The sequence below is a fragment of the Microcaecilia unicolor genome, chromosome 11, assembly GCF_901765095.1.
Source record: "Microcaecilia unicolor chromosome 11, aMicUni1.1, whole genome shotgun sequence".
In the NCBI taxonomy this organism is placed as follows: Eukaryota; Metazoa; Chordata; class Amphibia; order Gymnophiona; family Siphonopidae; genus Microcaecilia; species Microcaecilia unicolor.
Genome location: NC_044041.1, coordinates 109,596,805 through 109,621,555, shown reverse-complemented (window position 1 = coordinate 109,621,555; position 24,751 = coordinate 109,596,805). Strand labels below are relative to the sequence as shown.

The 24,751-nt window shown below is 45.6% G+C and overlaps 1 protein-coding gene across 1 annotated transcript; it reads right to left on the bottom strand.

Annotated features, from left to right (window-relative positions):
* Nucleotides 1-717: 717 nt before the first annotated feature.
* Nucleotides 718-1,631, bottom strand: LOC115481155 (histone H1.01-like). Its single transcript, XM_030220200.1, has one exon. It carries the CDS (start codon nucleotides 1,536-1,538, stop codon nucleotides 921-923), a length of 618 nt encoding a protein of 205 aa, XP_030076060.1. The 5' UTR covers nucleotides 1,539-1,631; the 3' UTR covers nucleotides 718-920.
* Between the last annotated feature and the right edge of the window lie 23,120 nt (nucleotides 1,632-24,751).

Below are 24,751 nucleotides of genomic sequence, written 5' to 3'. Positions count from 1 at the left end.
GCCCGTAAGTCTACTGGAGGAAAAGCTCCTCGCAAGCAGTTGGCGACCAAGGCCGCTCGCAAAAGCGCACCGGCCACAGGCGGTGTGAAGAAGCCTCATCGCTATCGACCGGGCACTGTAGCGCTCAGGGAAATCCGTCGCTATCAAAAGTCTACCGAGCTGCTTATTCGTAAGCTGCCCTTCCAACGCCTGGTGCGAGAGATCGCGCAAGACTTCAAAACCGACTTGCGTTTCCAGAGCTCGGCTGTCATGGCCCTGCAGGAGGCTAGCGAGGCTTACCTGGTGGGGCTCTTCGAGGATACCAATCTGTGCGCTATCCACGCCAAGAGAGTCACCATCATGCCCAAAGATATCCAGTTGGCCCGCCGTATTCGTGGTGAGAGGGCTTAGAAAGCATTCTACTCCAGCTACACACAACCAAAAGGCTCTTTTAAGAGCCACCACATCTCTTCAAAAAGAGCTGACGAGTCATCCTGTCTTGTTTCGGTTTTGCTCCCGAAAATGCCAGGCTGCTGGCGATAGTACCTTGCAGTCTTTGGTCCCCGCCCCTCAAACCGGTATTCATGCTTTAGGACACCCACGCTCCTGTGGCCTTTTCTCGTCTGCTGAGCATTCCACTATTTTATCATTTCCCCACCGAGGAAAGGTCAAAGGAGCGTTGCTGTTCTATTGCAGAAGCACGCGCTTGTTGCTATGGGGGAAATGCCATGGATCATGCCTGCTTCAGCTGCATTAAAAACCAGCTCTATTCTCCATCCGCCTGTTCTATTGTCATGGTGTGCGGAAACTCCTCTTTGCCAGCTTATATAAACGACATGTGCAGAAATATGAAAGCCATCTTGCTCTTCTTTTGATCTGTGTGGTGGTGGCTCTGAAAAGAGCCTTTGGGTTTATATGAGAATGAACAAAGGTTGAAAGCTTCACTTTTTCTTAGGCGCCCCTTTTCCGGCCTTTGTTGCTTTGGCAGCCTTTGCTGGGCTTTTCTTCACCTTCGCTTTCAAGGGTTTAGCTTTTTTAGCTGGGCTCTTAGCCACTTTCTTGGGTTTAACCGCTTTGGGTTTTTTGGGGCTCTTGGCTACTTTCTTGGTAGCGGCTGCTGACGGTTTCTTGGCTCTCTTCGGACTCTTTTTCACTCTCGCTGATGCCGCCTTTTTCGGCTTCTTCACGGCCGGTTTCTTGCTTTTGGGAGCGCTCTTCTTGCTCTCTGGCTGCTTCTTGTTCAGTTTGAAGGAGCCCGAAGCTCCGCTGCCCTTGGTCTGCAGGAGGCTGCCCTTGCTCACCAGGCTCTTGACCGCCAGCTTCAAGCGACTATTGTTCTTCTCCACGTCGTAGCCCGACGCCGCCAGAGCCTTCTTCAGGGCAGCCAGGGACATGCCGCTGCGCTCCTTTGAAGCTGACACGGCCTTCACGATCAGCTCGGAGACGCTGGGGCCCGATGACTTGCGCGCTTTCGCCGCTCCCGCAGGCTTCTTGGCCTTTTTCTTGGCCGCGCCTGGAGCCGGAGGAGATGCTGCTGCTGCTGGAGCGGTTTCTGCCATACTCGCTTTTCTCGTAACGCTAACGAGAAAGAAGGAATAGAAAAATAATAATACAAAGCCTCCTTTGCCCCTTACACTCGGCTACAAAAGTTGCACTAGTCTATGTTGGGTGGGTGAGTGTACTGTACGACGACGCCCGCCCCCACTCTTCGTCGTTTTTATAGTAACAGCCGTCCTCTGATTGGCTGCACGCTCAATGCCTTCTTGCTACAGACGCTTGGGCTTCGGCTCTTCTATCCTGTGTTTCTTTAGCACTCGAAATTATAGTTTTATAACAAAATGACCTTCCTTTACACAAACATTCTCATTCGGATCACTAAAGAAGAGATTAGAGTGTGGAGAAACCGTAGTCTGTAGTCTAGATGGTGGGTTCTTTTAAACTTTATTAACTCACAATTGATTCCTACAGTCGTGTTCAACTCCCAGAGCCATATAACAATCATTTTTAAATGTGAAAATTAAACGATCTCTGAATGTGCATTCATATAAACTCTCTGGAGCAATTTTTAAAGTGCTGTACAACGATAGTGTTCCTCCTCAGCAACTTCTCTCCTAAAATTTTCATTTAAAACACAGATCTAACTGAAGAGAACTAGCACATACTATATTCTGCACTGCCATACAATTGAACCTATTAATAGTTAACATTGTATTATGACTGCTCTGGGGTCCATTATTTAAAATGAATTTTTAGAAAACAATGTACAGGTTAACAGTTGCTAAAGCAAAACATAAAGAGAAAATAATCTCCAGAAATAATAATAATAAAAAAAGCCCCATGCTTTTAAACCACAAAAATAGAAGGAAGAGTAACAAATTGTTAAGGAGACCATCCTGCTTATAATCGAACGAGAAAAACGCCCAAGTTCCGACCTAAATCGGGAGATGGACGTTTATCTCACAAAAACGAATAAAGCGGTATAATCGAAAGCCGATTTTTGGACGTTTTCAACTGCACTCCGTCGCAGATGCGGACAAAGTTGATGGGGGCGTGTCAGAGGTGTGGCGAAGGCGGAACTGGGGGGGCGTGGTTATCTGCCGAACAAAGATGGGCGCATTTCACCGATAATGGGAAAAAAGTATGCGTTTTTAGCTAGAATTTAGGGCACTTTTCCTGGACCCTGTTTTTTCACGAATAAGGCCCCAAAAAGTGCCCTAAATGACCAGATGACCACTGGAGGGAATCGGGGGTGACCTCCCCTGACTCCCCCAGTGGTCACTAACCCCCTCCCACCACAAAGAATGATGTTTCACAACTTTTTATTTTCACCCTCAAATGTCATACTCAGCTCCCTGGCAGCAGTATGCAGGTCACTGGAGGAGTTGTTAGGGGGTGCAGTGGACTTCAGGCAGGTGGACCCAGGCCCATCCCCCCTACCTGTTACAATTGTGCTGCTTAATGCTTATTAGTCGTCCAACCCCCCCCAAACCCACTGTACCCACATGTAGGTGCCCCCCTTCACCCCTTAGGGCTATAGTAATGGTGTAGACTTGTGGGCAGTGGGTTTTGAGGGGGATTTGGGGGGCTCAACACACAAGGGAAGGGTGCTATGCACCTGGGAGCTCTTTTACCTTTTTTTTTGGTTTTGTAAAAGTGCCCCCTAGGGTGCCCGGTTGATGTCCTGGCATGTGAGGGGGACCAGTGCACTACGAATCCTGGCCCCTCCCATGAACAAATGCCTTGGATTTATTCGTTTTTGAGCTGGGCGCTTTCATTTTCCATTATCGCTGAAAAACAAAAACGCCCAGCTCACACATTGTTGAATAAAACATGGGCGTCTATTTTTTCCCAAAATACGGTTCGGTCCACCCCTTCACGGACCCGTTCTTGGAGATAAACGCCCATGGAGATAGGCGTTTTCGTTGAATTATGCCCCTCCATAAGTGACTTAAATAACAGGACAAGGCCTTAGAATGAATTAACCCCCCCCCCCCCCAATCTTACGACCATAATTTCTTGAGTACTAACTATATATCTCCAGTTGTTGTCTTTTTTTTTTTTTTTTTTTTTTTTTTTATTTATTCTTTTATTCATTTAAACAATATTTACAAGAAACATCTTGCTTAGGAAAGTATCGTATAAGTAGGAACTATTGTAAAAGGAAAATATTTCTAAAACAAGCATATAAATCTATACACTTTCAAATTTATACGACACTCAAGTCCATAATGGGAGATCCAAGATATCAGGTAATCTAAGGGGAGAAATAATATAGGAAAAAAGTTGCCAGGTAAATCATTCTCTGCTAAGAAATTATACATTATTCTTTAAAGCATTCTCCATTTTAACTGAGGCTACTAATGCTGACAGATGTTCAGGTTCAGTAAATACATATTTCTTCCCCCCCAGCCTTATTATGCACTTGCAGGGGTACCTTAAAAAGAAGACACCCCCCAAGTGCAAAATTTCTGGCTTAAGGAGTAAGAATTGTTTCCTCCGTCGACGTGTCTCCTTGGAGACATCAGGAAATAACAATATTTTGAGACCCAAAAAGGGATTCTCTTTATTACGGAAAAAAAGGCGGAAGATCCAATTCTTATCAGGAAGTAGGGCAACAGTCGCCACCAAAGTAGCGGCTGTGACCAATTCAGAGTCAGAAGTCTCAAGCAAAAGAGAAACATCAATAGGTTTTTCAGTCTCTTGATTCAAGTTCCTTTCTGGGACATAATAAACTTGGGATAAGGGTGGAAAGTCCTTTTCCTGAACATTCAAATTTTCACGAAAATAGCGTTTCAACATATCAAGAGGAAAAACATTTGGAATCCTAGGGAAGTTAACGAATCTCAGGTTATGATTTTTAGTATAATTGTCAAAAGCCTCTGATTTACGCCTGAGATTAGTTACTTCTTTTACCATCAAAGTTTGTAACGTTTCCGTCTTCATAACCCTTTGGTCAATTTTTTCCATTTTCTCATTTAAAACTTTAAACTCTTCCTCTTTTTTTTTCAGGTCACTTTCAATAGTCTTTACTCTAGGCAAAAACTCTTCATTTTGCTTAAGGAAACATTGTCCCAGGTTGGACATTAAATCCCACAAAGTGTCTAAAGTCACATTCTTTGGCTTGGCTACTAACTCTTTAGGAAGTTCAAACCTTACTGAAGACTGTAAATCTGCTGCACTTCGACCCTCAGTTTCTCTCTCCTCAATAAATGATGATGATATGGGCAAACTTCCCTCCATTCCTTCCCCCGATGGTAGAGACGCTTCTCCCCGAGGTTCTTTCGGGTCCCCTGCTCCTTCCGAGGGAGACCCCGTCGGGTCAAAGAGGAAGGAACTGGCGCCAAGCGGTTGAGGAGGAGGAGTGCGTGCAGCGGGGCTTAAGGTAGTTTCCAGTCCGGGGGAAGCCAAAGTCTCCCGTTCGCCGGCGTTCCCAATCGGAGGCGTTCCGCCTTCTTGTATAACTTCCCGTGGCCTCATGAATCGATCCAAAGGACCAGGTAACGGGGGTAAATGCGGGGAAGCTCTGCCCGCGATTTTCCCACGGCGTTTAGGCATCGTAGGAGCGAGGTCTAGGGCGTCTTAGCAGGGCGCAGCCATCTTGGATCTAACTTATGTTTCTTTTCAGTTGTTGTCTTTTTTAAGACCAGAAAACTTCTCAGCTGCTCTGGCAGAGAATATACATATTTTGCTCCCAAATATTTGATCATACATTTACAAAGATATGACAGCAAAAAGGACATCCCCAAGGACAGCACTTCTCATCTTAAGGCCAGAAAAGCCTTTCTACACTTTTGTGTTTTAGTTACATCAGGAAGTATCCAAACATTTCCCCACAAAGTAAAGCCTGTTTATTTTTTTTTTATGAACAAGATTTAATTGTCCGGGGTGCATTTGTATTATCTCCTGTAATGCAGTATCGTTGCGATGATGGATCACATTGAAATGAGCTAAAAACATTCTATTTATTTAATAAAACAAACAACACCCCTCCCCCAAAAGAATGAGTGCCAGAACTGTCTTCCACAAAAGAAATAAAAAACAAATCTATACCAAAATATGAAAATGACACATATAAGATCAAAAATATAAAAAGTAAACATTTGATATACATGAGAATTTTCCATATGTATGCTACATACATGTTCTATAATTATTTGGTCTTTTTTGTATTTTTTTATGTTTTGGTGTTATATATAAGTCATTTCATATTTTGGTGATACTGTATGTCATGGTATAGATATGTTTTATTTATATATAGGCTGCCCAGTTGCTTAGATGGAATAGGTTGTACAAGAGATTCCTTTGTATCATTTCTTCTGCTTTCTACAGTTCTTTGTGGCTAATGAAGCCTAACAAGCTATTTTTCCTAGCAGATTGATGTGGCTGTAATATAACTAATTTACTCATATATCAAAAATTAAGGTGATCTGGACTAGTCCAAGATAACCAGGCTTTAATATGTAGCTTAGCCAAGTATATTCAAAGATAGCTTCAGATCCAGGTTTGCCCTTGAGTCAGAGTTGACTCCTGGTGACCACACCATGAGAACCTCCCCTCCTTTCCATCCTTGAGGTTATCTTGGCATGATGCAGGAGTGGTTTGCCATTGAACCCTCCATGCCTCCAGAGAAGGCAATGACTTGGCCAAAAAAGGCAATAAGAGCTGCTGGGGATTTTTTTGTAATCCACTGAGAATGATGGATGAAGCGGAATAAAACTTTTTAAATAAATAAATGTTAACTTGACCTGCAGTTCCCAGTCTGCTGCTCCCCAAAGTGAACTAGCTGAGGGGGGAAAAATTAAGAGAACCGTAGAGAGCATCAAGTACATCAAACTGAAGTACTGAAATAATAAAGACTCTTTAGGGATTGAACCTTTGTCCTCTTGAAGGTCCTGATAGGCAGCGAATAGGCCACTGCGGCATCCGAACATGTGCTGCTCTACATGAATACTCCTGCCAGCTAGCCATTGACCGCATTCACTCTTCTTTCTGGTCGCAATTTCTTAGGGGCCTGCAGCGAGGTCAGGTACTTTCTCAATAGCGACCAAGGGATTTTAGGAGATTGATTGCTCATCGCAAACCTTGAAGTACAATTTTTGGTGTGGAACCCACCAGAATCCAGTTGTCCAAGGAAGAGAAAATGATGAAGCCCTGACGATGAAGATATGCTATTACTGTCACTACACATTTGTTGAATACGTGAGGAGCTGAGACCAAATGGTAGCACCTTGTACTGATAATGAGTTCCATTCAGGGTGAACTGAAGTACTGTCTCCATGATGGATGGATGGATGGATGAATGGGCATATGCTGATATTCGTCCTGAAGGTTCAGGGTTGTCAACCAGACATTTCATTGAAGATAGGCAATTGTGGTTGCTAGCACAGTCATATGGAAACATTCCTTGGTGAGAAATTTGTTGAGCCCACTGAGATCTAAAATGGCTTGATATATCTCCATCCTTTTTGGTATTAAAAATATCCTGAGTAGAAACCAGAGCCTCTTTGCAGCGGTGGAAGTATCTCTACAGCTTGACCTGCTAACAACCTGCTGACCTCCATTTTTGTAAGAGATCTAAATGAGGAACAGGCATGGTCGATGCTGATGGGCTTCTCTGTGGAGAAATATGAAGAAACTTTAGTTTGTAATCATCTCTTAGGACCTTCAGAACCCAACAATCTGCTTTAATAGTCTGACAAGCATTGTAAAAATGAAACAATCTCCCTCTGACTGGATTGTCAGAGTGGCCTAGTGGTTAGGGTGGTGGACTTTGGTCCTGAGGAACTGAGTTCAATTCCCACCAGGCACAAGCAGCTCCTTGTGACTCTGGGTAAGTCACTTAACCCTCCATTGCCCCATGTAAGCCGCATTGAGCCTGCCATGAGTGGGAAAGTGTGGGGTACAAATGTAACAAAAATAAATTGTGACGGAATATGTCAAAAAGTCGAGTTTGTATTTGCTGGTTGAGTATTCATAGGTTTTTGAGATTTCCTATCTCTCAACCCCTTGGTAGAGTATGGTTGCCATTGCCTATTTTCCTTGCTTTGGTAATTATATCTATTGTGAGGATTGGACTTCTTATTGTGACATCTTGCCTTGGAAGTATAGTAAGACAGACACTTCAATGAGGACTTAAAGGTTTTTGCCCTGTCCTCCTCCAACGTATCTAATGTGGTACATTCTTCTTTGATGCCCTCAAACAGCATAGTGACCTTATTACCAAAAAGTCTGTCGCCTAGGCGTGGGACATCTGCCTCTTTCTCAAAGATGTCTTCATTGAGCGCTGATACCCATAACCAGGCATTTCTCCGAGCAGCTAGAGTTATAGCTGACCCACAAACAGCTCTGTCAAAACTATCATACGCTGCTCTGATCATATGCTCTCATCTAGTTTCTGTAAAACTGAGTGCAGGATGTCAATCTTTTTCCTAGTTAAGCTATCTTCCATTTTAAAAAGGTCATCCATCACCGTGTAAATGTATATGGCGGTAGCTGTGAATAGCTATCCTGGTTTGCAAAACAGCATTTTGGAAAGCTTTTCATTGAAAAGTGTCCACAACTTTAAGATCCTTGGTTGGTGGATGTGAAGTACTTTCTTTACAAGTTCTGTGTTTTCACATAGCGGATTTAACCACTACTGAAGGGCAAGGCAGCTGCTGTTGTCCATGGCCCAGAATTTCCTGAACCCGATATTTGTAATCTAAATTTTGCTTCATTGGACGTATCGAATATGGGGTTGCTCAAATCTGTATCTGTTGATCTTGAAGTACTGTATCAATAGGAAGCAGGATAGCTTCCTTGATGAGTTTTAAGATATTTTAGAATTGAATGCTTGGTTGCATTGGCTGAATCAGAATGCGATGGCAATGGTAATTCCAAAGCTTGAGTCAGATTAAGTAAAAATTTTAGGTAGGAAGAATCCTGCTGAGAATGTTCTTTCTGCTGTTCAGAAGAAGATTCCCAAGGAAGTTATGTGCAAGACTTCTTTTTCAATGATATTTGTGAGACTAGAGATGCACAACGGGTATGATGTGTAGGAACATGTTTGGATGGAACTTCCAGCTCCCGAGAAGAATGAGTGTAAACCAGGGGCGTATCTGGACTCCGGCGGTAGGGGGGGCCAGAGCCAGAGGGAGGGGGCACATTTTAGCGCCCCCCCCCCCCGCCGCCGAGCCCCCACCACCACCAATGACTTAGTCTCTCCACCCCCCTCCCGCCGCCAACCCTCCCCCGCTGCCGTTCTTACTTTTGCTGGCGGGGGACCCCAACCCCCGCCAGCCGAGGTCTGCTTCCACCTGCCGCTGCCTTCAAACCTTCTTCTTCAGCCGGCGGGGGACCCCAAACCCCCGCCAGCCGCCCCGCGCTGTTTAAAATTCATCTTCGGCCTCCGTGGCCGTGCTGCTGGGATAGGCGGCGCTGTTGAAATCCACTTCGGAGTCTGACGTCGCAGCACGTACAACGTACAACGACGTCAGACTCCGAAGTGGATTTCAACAGCGCCGCCTATCCCAGCAGCACGGCCACGGAGGCCGAAGATGAATTTTAAACAGCGCGGGGCGGCTGGCGGGGGTTTGGGGTCCCCCGCCGGCTGAAGAAGAAGGTTTGAAGGCAGCGGCAGGTGGAAGCAGACCTCGGCTGGCGGGGGTTGGGGTCCCCCGCCAGCAAAAGTAAGAACGGGCACGGGGGAGGGTTGATGGCGGTAGGGGGGGCCAGGGCAAAATCTGCGGGGGCCCAGGCCCCTGAGGCCCCACGCAGATACGCCCCTGGTGTAAACAGACCAAGTACTCTTCCTCGAATGAGGACTGGTAGTATTAGATGTTGGTAAAACTTGCTGAGGTCAGTGAGTCAATTGTTCCTCAGCAGTTGTTTAGTTAGAGTGTTGAGCAGGAAATCTATGCTTTTTGATGTAAAAAATGTGTCAGTAGTTGCAATACTCCCAATGAAAGTGGATCTGTTGCTGTACTGTGCAGTAGTTGCAATACTCCCGATCAAAGGAGCCAACTTTCAAAATTATTGGGGGTGCTAAGCCCAATGGAAATAACCCCTCCCTGGACACATACAAGAAATTTTCTCAATATTGGGTGTGCTCAAGCACCCACAGAATCGGATCCAATGCTCCCGATGAAAGTGGATCTTTTGCTGTACTGTGCTGGGCTGTCTCCTTTGATCCTGATGACCTGCCCCGACATGATCAATGGTGTCTGTGGTGTGGGGAACTTCTGCTGAGTCTAAGTCGGCATCGTGAAGGGGCTCGACTTTGATGATGACAGCGAGAAGGTAAAGGACTAAGAGAGGGAGAACTATGTGAAGTACTTGAAAATACCGACGTTCGACCCGACGTTGGGAAACCTTTCTGTTCTGAAAATGGGTTGGGTTAGTGCCTGATGAAGAGCAAAAAGACAAACTTACGTCACTCCTGCCCAATACCGACAATCACTACTTCTGTTGTCTTACTGTGGTCGATGTCAGCACAGGGGTGTAATTCGGGTGAATAACAGATGCTGTATGTCAGGGGCGTAGCCAGACTTCGGCGGGAGGGGGGTCCAGAGCCCGAGGTGAGGGGGCATATTCTAGCCCCCCCTGCCGTTGCCGTCACCCCCCGCTGCCGCCAGCATACCAATAACATTCATCCTCAATACTAAATAATGAGACTACACAAGAACTAGAAAAATCAAACTCTTATAACTTGACTAACTAACCTCTTTCACTTTAACCCTTATGTTGAATATGATTTCTCTACAGTCGATGACCTAATGTATGTTACAATCCTATCTATCACGCAGGAATCAATATGCACTACCACAATGTATTCTTCTTTACCATGTATGTATGCACCTTAATGCAATGACTTTTGTACTCTGCTACCCGGAAATGGCAACCACCATTACGGCAAATGTAAGCCACATTGAGCCTGCAAATCGGTGGGAAAATGTAGGATACAAATGCTACAAATAATAATAATAATACCCCTTCCACATAATCATATTATTTCATACTGTACAAATTTTATCACTCCAGTTATAATTAAGTGTACTTCTACCCTTATCCTACTCTGTATTGCTCACTAGAAGCTGAAGTCCCATCCCCGGAGACTTATCAGCCTCATTGGGATTACTTCTCTCTATATGCTACTATATATTTGTCTCAGAGTTGTATTCTCTTTTCTGGAACCTTATCAGCTTCCTTGCACCTACTGTTACTCTATTTTCCACTCTGTATATATTCCCGGAGTTGGTACTCTCCTCTCCGGAACCTGTCAGCTACATTGAGCCTACTACTATGCGGGAAAATGTGGGATACAAATGTAATAAATAAATATATTGCCCGTATTGTGGAGTGTTGTATGTTCCAGATGTGACACGAATGAAAAACTATGGGGGCCTTCAATTAAGCCGCGTGATCCTTGCGGTAATTTCATTTTTGGCGTACGTCCGCTACGTGCACCCAAAATATATTTTTTATTTTTTGGTGTGCATCAGCTACGCATGCCAAATGGCACTTGGTGCTCGTAGGTCAATACTGCCCGGTTACCGTTTCAGACTGGAGGTAAGGTCTCAGACCCAAAATGGACACACGGTAATTTTGATTTTGCCGCACGTCCATTTTTGGCAAAAATTTTAAAAAGGGGCTTTTTTACACGCATGCTGAAAAATGGATTTCAGCACACCTTAGAGAAAGGACCCCTATAATTAGAAATGTATATATGATGTGATTAAAATATAAGTACACCGTAGCAGTGCTATGAATATTCATTGTGACTGAGTACTGCTTCATCATATAACCAAATTATATGTTATGACTGTTTGTGTATAGTCAGCATAATATAGACCTGAGAAGACATCGTTTTATGGAGATTGGCGCTAACTGGCAACAAATAGAATTTATGAATGCAGTTTGCTAGATGCTATTATATAAAGATGCATATGTAAATTTTTCAGCATGCAACTGAAAAGGGGTATGGCCATAAGAGGGGCACGGGAATGCATTAAATATGCATGCAGTATTAAAGAATATGGGAGAAGGATTTACACCAGGTTTCAGTGTACATCCTTGTGCCCAAAGCTGGGTGTGGATCCTGGCACTATTCTATCACCTGAATATGGATGCTATTTTATTTAGCTCACAACTTTTTCAGTAGTTCAAGGTGAGTTACATTCAGGTACACTGGGTATTTCTCATATCCCTGGAGGGCTCACGATCTAATTTTGCACATTAGAGGGTTAAGTGACTTGCCCAACCTCACAAGGAACAGTGGGATTTGAACTAGGCACCTCTAGAGGTCAAAACTGGTGCTCTAACCACTAGGCTAGTCCTCCACCCTGCTTTACTGAATCTAGTCCTATGCCACATGCCTGCACCCTTCCAGAATAGTGGTTTGTTGCTTTGCTAGCACTAACACACCTAAGCGTACACATAACCACAGAACTGCTAGCACCTGGACTAGCTTGCTACACACTCTATCACTTAGATAATTTCCTCATATCTTGTTTAACTGTACAAAGAACTTGCCTTCAGTTTAGCCACCCATTTATTTATCCCAACTGATTCTGTACCACCCATCTTCTTCCCAGCTATATATCTGCACTTTGCCCCTTGGCTATATGGTAAGCTTTATTGTAGTAAAAGTATTAGCATCATATTTATGATATTTGAATGTTCTAATGCACGATTATTAGGGGCTGCATTAGTATTATGCTGACATTGCATTATATCTCTGTTCTTTGAATTTCAGTGCTATTAAATATGTATATTTTTTGATCCTGTTTCATGGTAGTCTTATTACTAGGTTTAAATTTTTTTGTTTTCAGGTTTAACTCATTTAGGGGCTCTTTTTACAAAGTGACGGTACCTGTACCACTGCTTTGCCACACGTCATTTACCTGGCGATAATCGGGCAGGTTACCAGCGGGTTAGTGCAAGAGCCATATCCTTTTTTTTTTGCCTTTTGCCCACTCCGGTAAAAGGGGCCTCGGTTGTATTTATGTTTATACTTGGTCATTTTACTATTGTTATCCTGGTAACAAAATTGTAAGTTTTTTGTTAAACTGGACTTGCTGTGCACCACCTTAGGTGAATCTCTTCATAAAGGCGGTTAATAAATCCCAATAAACTTATCTATCTATAATATATATAAAATAGGCCCAATATTCAGACTGTGGGAGGCAGCCTGCATAAGCTGACCCCAGATATTCAATGCCGGGTCACTTCCAGTGATTCACACTGAATATCCGTTTTTTTTTGTCTTTTTTGACCAACTCAAACTTAACCAACTAAGTGAATATTCAGCTCTGGCCGGTTAAGTTTATAGTGGTCGAAGATAGTAGTGGAGGAGTAGCCTAGTGGTTAGGGTGGTGGACTTTGGTCCTGGGGAACTGAGGAATGAGTTCGATTCCCATTTCAGGCACAGGCAGCTCCTTGTGACTCTGGGCAAGTCACTTAACCCTCCATTGCCCCATGTAAGCCGCATTGAGCCTGCCATGAGTGGGAAAGCGCGGGGTACAAATGTAACAAAAAAAAAATTAGGCAGTCCGATTTGACTGCTAAACTTAGCTAGCCAATGCTTGAATATTTGCTATATAGCCAGTTAGTGGCTTTGCAAATTGAACATTCAGCAGAAATAACTGATTGTCTCCCACTGAATATTAGCGGTTAGCTGGCTAAATGCTATTTAACTGGCCTGGAGCCATTCCTGACTGGTTAAAAAACGCTGAATAACGGTCAAGATGTGTCTTTCAGTTGATGGCACATTGATGTAGAAAGGTTTGCCTATATGCAGAAAGTATGTATAGTGCATTAATTATTGCCTGGGTAAATGAATAAATCAGAGAAGGGGTTCAGAAATGAGAGGATATGAATTACATGATGATAATAAAGAGTTGTCTGATACAAGGTGAGAGGAACTGAAGACACAAGAGAGACAGGACCGGTATGAGTGGTGCTCTGTCTGTGTGCTTGGAAAATTGAGTTTGGATGAGGAGGAAAACCTCAATAGAGTATAATTTGACTGAATCAGAACACCTGGTGATACAGAGAGAGTAGAATTCAGTAAAGCTGAGAGACTGAAGGTACAAGGGAGATATACCTGCATGAAAGATGCTCTGCCCGTATATGTATAAGAAATTTGTGTGATTAGACAAGCTGATAACCACAGCACACCTGACTGGCACTGAGGGAGTGCATAAGTGTTAATTTGCTAAGTGGTTATACAGAAAGGCTTGCCTGAGTTGAAATAGGCTATAAGCTGTATAATAGCCTGCTGGTAACAAGTGAAGGTGGCTAGTGACAGTGAGTGTGCAGGAAAACTGTTGTGTTTCCGCTGATCTGTCTCAGAGCAGAGTTGTGGCCACAGTGCATTTGACTGACACTTTGAGTGCAATGCATATGTGTTAATGGGTGGTTGTACTGAGGGGTCTGCCTGAGTTTGGAGGGACTACAAATTGTGTAGAAGCCTGTTGGTGAAAGGTGAGTGTGCAAATCTGGTGTGTTCCCACTGACCTGCCATGAAGCAGGGTTGTGATCACCTTGCACCAGTCTACAGTGAGAATTGGTGCTGATTAAAAATTGAAACAGGACTGTTGTCCTTAGCTGAACTATTGTGTATGAGGGCAGTGAGGTATGAAATGTGTGACTGGTTACAAGGTGTGATTAACATACATGGAAGAGTGTTCCTCATTAGGCAGGGAAAAGTAATAAGGCAGGTCCTGCAATAGGGAACATTAATTATCTATTGATTTACTCTAGATAGGTTGGCCACAGTTTTGATAACAAAAATCCCTATAAAAATTCCCACAGGATAGGGAGACAGGGTTTCAATTTCTTTTGGTTAACCAGAGGCTGTTGGGCAACACAGGAGGACCATCGCAGGAGCAACACGTGCACCAACTACCACAACAGAGCAAAGTTACCAGCTAAGTACAAAAATCACCACCAACACCGTTTCAGAGACTTTAAACTTACACGTAAATATTTACCTGGAGGTTTATGCTGAGATTCAGCTACATTGCAAAGTGAAGGAAGTGGACATCTGTAAGAAAGCAATTGACACAAAGAATCAATTTTCTTGTTAAAATGTCATAGTTAAAAGTAAATTCTGAGTAACAGAGAAAGTAATTATTTGTACTACTTATCTGATTTGTGGTGTTGAGAATTTCAGAGGAAAGTTTATTGATTGAAAGTTGATACATTTTCTGAAAAGTTAAAAAGAAACATCTTGTGCAATAAATTATTATAATTTAAAAGTTAGTGTGCAATATTGTCATCATTAAAATTTTGTAACATCTAGGGAAATTCGCTTAACATCTTGAATTGCACACTGTATAATATACAAAATACAGAATTTCCCCACCTTTCTTTGTACCTTCCTTAAGTGGTGAGAGTTTAGCGTGGGACCCTACACTGTGATTTTACCATTGTACCACCCTCTTTAAAAAACCTCACCCATAGGGGATCTACATTAGGTTCATTAATAAAGAGGAATTTGTCCCAGCGTAACTGAAGCCGAATAGGGCCAGGAATCTGCTGACACATTTAGAGCCTCCAATCCAATCTGTGTAACTCCATCGATGTTCTTCTTGGCATTTCTTTCGAGAGAATATAGTAAATGCAGTGATGATGCTGTTCTTTCAAAATTCTGAGACTTTAATTTGTGGGGGAAAATTGGGATATTTCCTTATGTAAGCAAAAAAACAGAAGAGCGTAGAATAAGGGCGATTGGCCAGTCTGGGGCTCGCAGTCGATGGGGGTGGATTGGGGCGCTGTAACAGCTCCTTGTCTCTGATAACAGCCTGGGCAGCTGCGGAGGCATCCGGCTTAAGACCTCGCTTGCCCAGGCCGCTGGAAGAGTAGCGTGTGTCAGGGGTGGGAATGAGGGGAAGATGAACGAGCAATGGGAAGAAAAATGCTTCTGATTGGAAGCATTTTTTAAAAATGGGAACTCTTCTTTAAGCCCCGCGGTAGGACCAGAACAAAGGGCGGCCTCCTCAGATCTGGATCATTCCTACTCCTCGGAGGCATGCTGATTGCCCACCTTCACACCCTAGAGCGTGTGACACATGCATCCAGCTTTACTTACATGAGCACGCAGTTGTGGAATGCACTCCCAAAACACCTAAAAACAATTAACTAAATAATTAACTTTCGCAAATCATTGAAAACCTATCTCTTCACCAAAGCTTACTACGAAAATCCATAACTAACTACAACACACTACCACGCCTCCCTGATTACGAATGTCTTCTTTTCTACAACTGTTTAGATCAGTATGTTAAGCTTACTATTCTTGTCATCTTTGTAATGACAATTGTATTTATGTACCCTGAAATGGTGCTGCCATTACAGGTATTTGTAAGCCACATTGAGCCTGCAAATAGGTGGGAAAATGTGAGATACAAGTGCAATAAATAATAATAAAAAAAAAACAATAGAATCAAAGGCTGGCTAATGTTGCAACTTTGGGGGGAGGGGGTACCCAAGCTAGAAGCACCTTCAAAGGAGGCCCTTTGAAGTAGGCTTTAACATTCACCAGATGGTCAGTGTTAGATCTATGCTCTCAAGTGCAGACCTGGGGGTTCAGAATTCATTATTTGCCCTCGCGGCCAGTCAAGGTATTTTGGCTAATCCGTGATTAATGTTTTATTGCTCGGAGAAGATACTGTAACCACCTTTGAAGAGAAGCTGCAGCTTTGTGTTTTATACCAATAAATGCTTGTTAAGGTTAAGGAAGTTGTCTGGTCAATGACAGTGGTTTAATTATTTTCAGGTATAGGAGATGTCTGCCATCCCCTGTTAAGGCTTTTCTGGCCTTAAGATGAGAAATGGTATCCTTGGTGGCGGCGGTGGTGGTGGCCATTTTTACTGGCATATCCTTGTAAATGTATGATACAATACCTGGGTGCAAAATATATGCATTTTCTGCAATAAAGAACCTTACTGGACTTAAATTTGATCACAACAGGAGATATCTGATTAGGACTCAGGCAATTATGGTAGTAGGAAGAGGAGGTAATTCTCTAAGGCCTTTTGGTGTTATTTAGAAAGTTACTTATATAATCTCTTTATCAATTTGTTACTCCCCTTTCCTTTTCATGGTCTGAAAGGATTTGATACATTTTTTTCTTGTGGATATTGTTTTCTTTCCTTGTTTTATATTTTGCTTTAGCAAGTGTTAACTTGTACATTATTTTCTATGAATGCACCCCAGGCAACACTTGAGCACCTAAACTAGGGTTTTAATTATTAAGACAACAAACTTTTAATAGGTTCAATACCAGGATAGTGCAGAATAGTATGTGCTAGTTCTCTTCAGTTAGATCGGGTTTTTTTTAATGAGAATTTTCCCAGGGAAGTGCCGATGAGGAACAGTGTCGTTTTACACCATTTTAAAAATAGTTCCAGAGAGTTTATATAAATGTAGAGCCAGAGATCGCTGTAATTTTCACAAATCAAAATGTTTGTTTTATGGCTTTGGGAGCTGAAGAAGACTGAAGGAAGCAGTTAGTGTGCTCTTTTCAACTTTATTAGCACACATCTAGACCACACACCACGGTTTCTCCACACTGTAAACTCTTCTTTTGAGATCCGAATGAGAATGTTTGTGTAAATGAAAGTCATTTTTTTTGTTACATTTGTACCCCGCGCTTTCCCAGTCATGGCAGGCTCAATGCGGCTTTCGTTATAAAAACATAATTTATGGTGCTGAAGAAACACAGGGCTAGAAGAACCGTAGCCTAGGCATCTGTAGCAAGCAGGCATTGAGTGGGCAGCCAATCAGAGGGCGGCTGCTACTATAAATAGGAGGAAGAGCAGGGGTGCCGCGGTCCAGGACAGGTTGAAGAAGTGAAGGAAACGTGGAGTTTTGTAGTTTGATTTTTTTTCCTTCCTAGTCCCACTGCTTTTTTTTGTTGTTGTTGTTTTTGTGTTATTAGGATTGAGAATGGCAGAAACCGCTCCAGCGGCAGCAGCATCAACCGCTGCACCAACGGCTGCTCCAGGCGTGGCCAAGAAAAAGGTGAAGAAGCCGGCTGGAGCGGCGAAAGCGCGCAAGTCATCGGGCCCTAGCGTCTCCGAGCTGATCGTGAAGGCCGTGTCAGCTTCAAAGGAGCGCAGCGGCATGTCCCTGGCTGCCCTGAAGAAGGCTCTGGTGGCGTCGGGCTACTACGTGGAGAAGAACAATAGTCGCTTGAAGCTGGCCGTCAAGAGCCTGGTGAGCAAGGATAGCCTCCTGCAGACCAAGGGCAGCGGAGCTTCGGGCTCTTTCAAACTGAACAAAAAGCAGCCGGAGAGTAATAAGAAGAGCGCTCCCAAAAGCAAGAAACCGGCCGTGAAGAAGCCGAAAAAGGCGGCATCGACGGGAGTGAAAAAGAGTCCGAAGAGAGCCAAGAAACCGTTAGCAGCCGCTACCAAAAAAGTAGCCAAGAGCCCCAAAAAGCCCAAAGTGGTTAAACCCAAGAAAAGACAAGGCGCCGTGCCCCGATGGGCCTGCGCGCCGATGCCAGCGGGGTGCGGGCGAGGCACGGAGGGCACGTTCCCGCCCCTCAATAGCACCCCGCTGGAAAAGGAGGGACTACCATGGGGCTTAAAACCCCCAGAGCAGAGCCCGGACGTCCTCTTCTGGCATCCGGGCATCAGCATGCATGCATGCATGATCATTTATCGCTGCGAGAGGGCCCCGCTTGAGGCCTCTCGCTTTTGCCCGCTACGGACGCCACGACACCCCCTCTCCAGGGCTCCGATCTCAGCCTGATGCTGTTGCGGGCCGACTCGTGCTCCGCTGGACGGCAGACAGCGCCCCGGCTTGCGTGCAGTCCCGAGCATGGCGGTGCACTTTTCTCCTCGCCAAGCGTGGCGGAGGCGCCTCTTCGCCCCGACGATTCGGGCTGGCCATTACTCCTCAGCGGCGGAGCGTCCGAGGCTGCGGAGGCATCGGTCCTCCTCGCGGTGAGTTTATTTATTTATTTTATTGCATTTGTATCCCACATTTTCCCGGGGTCAGTGTGGCTTACAATAAGTTGTGAGTGATAGAAATACAATTTGCTACTACTCGGTTATGGATTACATTGTGAGGAGTTAAGCGAGACAAACTCAGAGTATCATTAAGGAAGATAACAATGGAAAAGAGCAGTTAAACATTGGGGGAACAACGGGAAACTAAAAGGGGCAGTTGACAATCGGGTAGGGGGAGCAGCTAGGTGGCACGCAGCAACATAAGAGTCTTGCTGGGCTATAGGCTGGATGCTGGCTTGTTTGGCAATCTAATCAGGCGCGCTTGTGCGTCCTATCCCCAGCCAACCTCAACGGCATCCTTTTAGCTAACTCTATCCATTACATTGCTAAAACGCCGCGGGTGGTATAAATTCGCGCGTGAGCGCGAGGGGTTGATGTATGGGCTCGCCACTGTAGTGGCCACAGCACCAGTATTTTGTCTCCTGTATCGTCAACGGTCGACCACCAGGATGCGTGCGGCCGAACAGCGGTCAGCACGCCACGACTTTTGAGTGGCCCCAAGTGCAGTATGCACTATCAGCGGGACTTCGGGGAGGACATGGGCCGGGATTTCCGGCCCCTCCGCGTCGGAGTGCCCTGTTCTCCAAAGACAAGCAGGCTGATATTCTCACAAGTGGGTGACGCCACGTCGGCCCCGGAGGATTTTAAAGCAAAATCTCAAAATCTCTTTATGGCGTTCCGACGCGCGAGCGATCATACTGCGCATGTGCGCACACCTCTTCCCGCTCGCCGTGTGGACACGCCCCTCAGTTTTTCTTTTTCCGCGTCTGAGGAGACACGGAGTTCGTTAGGGCTTCGTGTTTTCTTCAGGTCTTCGGAGTTAAATCTCTTTTTTATTTTTTCATTTGTACTTTTCATGGCAGGCTCATTGTGGCTTATATATACAGGTATTTTTTGTGTACCTGAGGCAAGAAAAAATTTAAGTAATTGCCAGAGTCACAAGGGGCTGTGCCTGAACAAAGCATATAAGCTTTTCTTTTCTTTTTTCTTGAAAGTGCTGGTATATTGTTATCTGTGGGCTCTCTCTAGCCAGCAAACTAAACAAGCCCACATTTTTATGATCCATTTATTAAAACTTTACAAACGGCTCTCCAGAGCTGTGACAGCCTGCTCCAGCACACCACTGTCTTTAAGCCCCATAAAAGGTGTATGTCACAGGAAAAACCAGGAACCTAAGCAGGTGCATCCCTGGTCAGCCACTGAATGGGCAACCTGGTGACACAAATATCAGTGGTGTAACCTCTGAAGTGAGTCTCCACCCGCCTCGGCGCCTCCTGCTCTGCAGGTCATTCGGGCGCATCGGAGGATGTGTCTTGGGCCGGATCATCTCCCTGTGAAGCGCAAGTAGTGTCTCAAAGAAACGAGACGTATTCTACTCTGCCAGGGATGCCCAAAGGAGATCATTCTGGAGTCCGACAGAGACCGATGCACGCTGGGTATAGTTATGCATCGAATAGGTCTCCACCTGCCTCGGCGCCTCCTGCTTGGCAGGTCATTCGGGCGCATCGGCGGATGTGTCTTGGGCCGGATCATCTCCCTGTGAAGCGCAAGTAGTGTCTCAAAGTAACGAGACGTATTCTACTCTGCCAGGGATGCCCAAAGGAGATGCCCAGAGCTTTGCTCCCTCGGTTATGGAGGTATCCGGGCTTCAGACATCAGTCGGTGCCGAGAGCGTTGCTCCCTCTGTTATGGAGGTATCCTGGCATTGGACGTCGATGCACCGGTACGTCGGTACCAGGTATCATCGGTACCATGGGTCCCGTCGGCACCGGGTATCATCGGTACCATGGGTGCCGTCGATGCCGAGTGTCATCGGTGCCATGGGTGCTGTTGGTACCGGGTATCATCGGTGCCATGAGTGCCGTCGGTACCGAGTATCATCGGTGCCATGGGTACTGTCGGTACCGAATATCATCGGTGCGTCGGTACATGAGTCCCGTCGGTACTGGGTATCATCGGTACCATGGGTCCCGTCGGCACCGGGTATCATCGGTACCATGGGTGCCGTTGATGCCGAGTGTCATCGGTGCCATGGGTGCTGTCGGTACCGGGAATCATGGGCACCATCAGCACCAGGTATCATGGGCACCATCGACTATCGGTACCAGGTATCATCGCCCATCGGTACCGAGTATCATGACAGATATCATGACCAGGTACCATCGGTGCCATGGGTGCCATTGGTACCAGGTGTCATGAGCACCGTCAGTGCCATGCGTACCATCGGTACCGTCGGTGCTGTTGGTGTCGGATATCAGGGGTACCATTGGTACCACATGTCATGGTTACCATCGGTACCAGGTATCATAGGTACCATCGATACCAGATACCATGACTATCATCGGTACCAAGTACCATGGGTACCATTGGTACCGAGGTCCATCGGTACCATGTGTATCATCGGTACCGTCAGTGCCATGGTCTTGCAGTCTGGTTTCGATTCCCATTGCATTTCCAGACTTTGTCCTTGGCTTCGGGACCATGGGTACCATTGGATGCCATGGGTGCTACCGCCTCCTGCGGCATCTGGCTTTTCACCTGGTCTCCTTCACCGATGCTGCCTCTGGTATGGGTGTTCGCACCCTACTGGGGCAACTTCTCGACCCATAGTAGCCTCCATATCGGACGTGTTTGGATCTGAGCTGCTCTGTTTGAGTAGTTAGTTCAGTTCAATGATGGTCATCTGACATTACAGAGGAGATTGTGAATCCCAATGCCCAGATGCTAGAGGTCCTGGACTACTATCTTCACCTGAGTCTTCTGCACTCAGAACAGATAGGAGTTCTAAGAACTTACTTTGGCGCCCCCGGGGCCAGAGCATACATCCTTAGCCTCTTTTGGAGAATGGCGTACCAGGCTGGCATGATCGCATCCCAAATCAAGTCTTGTCAGATCTTTACGAGCATTTCCACCGGAGTAGGCTAGACCTTTTCACCAAGTGGTCAGGTAGCACACGGTGTGTCGCAGGTTCCTGTCCAAGGGCATTTTCGACACTTGTAATGTAACACCTAGATTTCTGCTCTAGGTACAGTGATGCGCAGACTCTCATGACTGTGTGCCTCTCTCCTGGAGGAGGAGACTCAGCAGAAAACTGTTGATATGCTGTACATACACTTCCTCATCTTGGAAGTTCTTTAGAGAGAGGAGTAGTTTTCCTTGTGCCTTAAGGGGTCGTACCTATACTCCTACTTCTCGACAGCCGGTTCGGGCTATGCCTCAGCACGCTCGTTCTAGTCAGCGGCGTGCACCTAATCAGGCCCCTGCAGCTATTCCCCAGGAAACAGAGGGGTTTTTGACTGGCTCCAATTCAGTATAGCCACTAAAAAAAAAAAAAAAAAAAAAATGTCCGTACCGGCCATTCTGCCTGTCGGGGGGGGGGGGGGGGGGGGGGGAAGTTTACATTTTCTCCACCAAAGGTGACTTCTTTATCCTCCAACCGGTGGGGTTTTTCAACTAGTCCGGTTAGGATACATTCTCAATCTGGAATCAAACCCTCCACATTGTTCATTGGAAGCTTAATCCTTTAGCTTCCATCAAAAGTGAGTACTTGCAGAGGAACTCTCTGTTTTTCTCAGCGCCAATGCAGTCGAGCCCGTTCCACCAGGGCAAGAAGGGTTGAGATTCTATTCCAGGTCTTTCTTTGTGGGTTGCGTCCCATCATAGACATAAGGGGCCTAAACAGATTTGGTTCAGGATGCTTTCCCTGGGCATCCTTCTTCCCATACTTCAGGAAAACGATTGGTTATGCTCTCTGGATTTACAGGATACTTATACTCTCTTTGCATCCAGAGTATGTTTTTTTCCTAGTGCCTGGCTGTTGTTGCAGCGTATCTTCATGGACTGGGAGTGCATGTGTTCCCTTAACACGATGATTGCCCGTCTCAACAGATTACAGCACAGTACATATTGAGACTTCTAGACACATGGCTTCCGCAGTTCATGTAACTCCCATGGCACTTTTGCACATGACATCCGCTCAGTGCATCCTAGCTTCCCAGTGGTATCAAGTTTAGAGGATGTAACCCGACTGTTCGCCAGTCTTCGGTATTCCCCTCAGAGGTGGTTAATTCTCTCTATTTTGATTCTGAGGCATCTTACTCAGTCAAAAGCTGCTGACGAAGGTTGCATCCCTCCTGGCTATCCAACCAAATTATTTTAATTCAACAAACAATCGGGTTGTGATGTACTCGATAACAAAGGAGTACTGGATCTTGCCCTCTGAGTTAGGATGCCATGCAGATGTAGCGGTGGGACCGCAATGCGGCATGTTTTCTCCAAGCCACTTATCTAATTGGCGTAAACAGCAGTCTGGCCGACAGGCTGAGCAGGACAATGCTACAGTTGAGCATGCCTATAGTTCGAAAGACCCCTCAGTGGATCTTTTTGCTACTTAGTCCAATCGCAAAGTCCCTCAGTTCTGTTCCAGGCTGCAGGTTCACGGCAGGCTACCATCGGATGCCTTTCTCCTTCTTTGGGAGACAGGTTTTCCGTATGCGTATCCTCCCATACATCTGGTGGAAAAGACTTTGCTGTTTCTCAAGCAAGATTGTGGAGCCATGATTCGGATTGCTCTTTTCTAGCTGCGTCAGATAAGATTCCCTCTTCTTCTGGAGTTGGAATGTTTTCCAGCTCTCATTACGCAGAACGAGGGGGCACTTCTACATCCCAACCTCCAATCTCTGGCTCACACGGTCTGGATGTTGAGAGTGGGGTTTCGTTGAGTTTCCAGAGTGTCTCCCGACTCTTGCTTGCTTTCAGAAAAGATTTCACAAAGAGGTGTTATTCTTTTTCATGGAAGAGGTTTGCCGTCTAGTGTGACAGCAAGGCCCTAGATCCTGCATCTTGTCTTATACAGACCTTGCTTGAGTTCTTTCTACACCTGTCTGAGTCTGGTCTCAAGACCAACTCTGTCAGTATTCATCTTTGTGCAATAGAGCTTATCATCAACGTGTGAAAGGTCAGCCTTTAGCTGTCCACTTCACGAGAGGTTTATCTCTCCCCCAATATTGAGAGAATTCCTTGTATGTGTCTAGGGGAGATTATTTCTGTTGGGCTTAGCACCCACAATAATTTTGACAGTTGGCTCTTATGCTTCGGTCAGAGTTCCTATCACTCCTTATCCAGTATCTTGGGGTCCCAATATCGTTTTCATCCAGCTGCTGCAAGCTCAATTCGGGCCACTGGATTCCTGCCATCTGAAGTATTGGACCTGGAAGGTCGTTTTCCTTAGTGGCTGTTCCTCAACTCGTAAGGTCGGTGAGCTTCGGTCTCTAGTAGCTCAAGCGCCTTACCTTACTTCTCATCTTAACAGAGTAGTTCTCTGCATGCAGACAAAGCTCTTACTGGCGCTGGTATCAGAGTACCAGCTGATCCAGTCAGTTGTCTTGCCAACATTCTTTCTCCCTCATCTTGCAAACCCTGGCAAAAGCAAGCTCCGCACTTTTTGCGTGGAGCAGACGAGCTCCCTCGGACGGTCCGCCCAGTTGTTTATTTCTTTTAATGCCAGTTGCTGTCGGAAACTGCATAATTTCTTCTTGGATAGCAGAGTGCATCTCCTTCATTTTTGTCCAAGCTGGACTGACTCTAGAAGACCATGTCACGGCTCACAAAATTAGAGCCATGGCTAAGTCGGTAGCTCATCTAAGATCAGTCACTATTGAAGAGATCTGCAAAGCTGCGGTGTGGTCATCAGTCCACACATTTTCATCTTACTACTGCCTTCAGCAATAGCCGACTCGTCAGTCGGTTTGGGCAGTCGGGGCTGCAGAACTTCTTTGGGGTTTAGAATCCAACTCCAACCCTCCTAAGCCCATTTTTGTTCTGTTCCAGGCTACACTCATTTAGATATTTCTTCTTTTCAGGTCAATTTTATTCTGGCCTCGCCGTTGCGAGACTCAATTGACCACTGTTTGTTGTGTTGTGTAAGCCTGGAAGCTAGGGATACCCCACTTGTGAGAATATCAGCCTGCTTGTCTTTGGAGAAAGAGTAGTTACTTACCTGTAACAGGTGTTCTCCGAAGACAGCAGGCTGCATATTCTCACAAACCCTCCCACCTTCCCCTTTTGGAGTTGTCTCCTCCATCTTTTGGATTTAACTGAGGGGCGTGTCCACACGGCGAGCGGGAAGAGGTGTGCGCACATGCGCAGTACGATCGCTCGCGCGTCGGAACGCCGTAAAGAGATTTTGAGATTTTGCTTTAAAATCCTCCGGGGCCGACGTGGCGTCACCCACTTGTGAGAATATGCAGCCTGCTGTCTTCGGAGAACACCT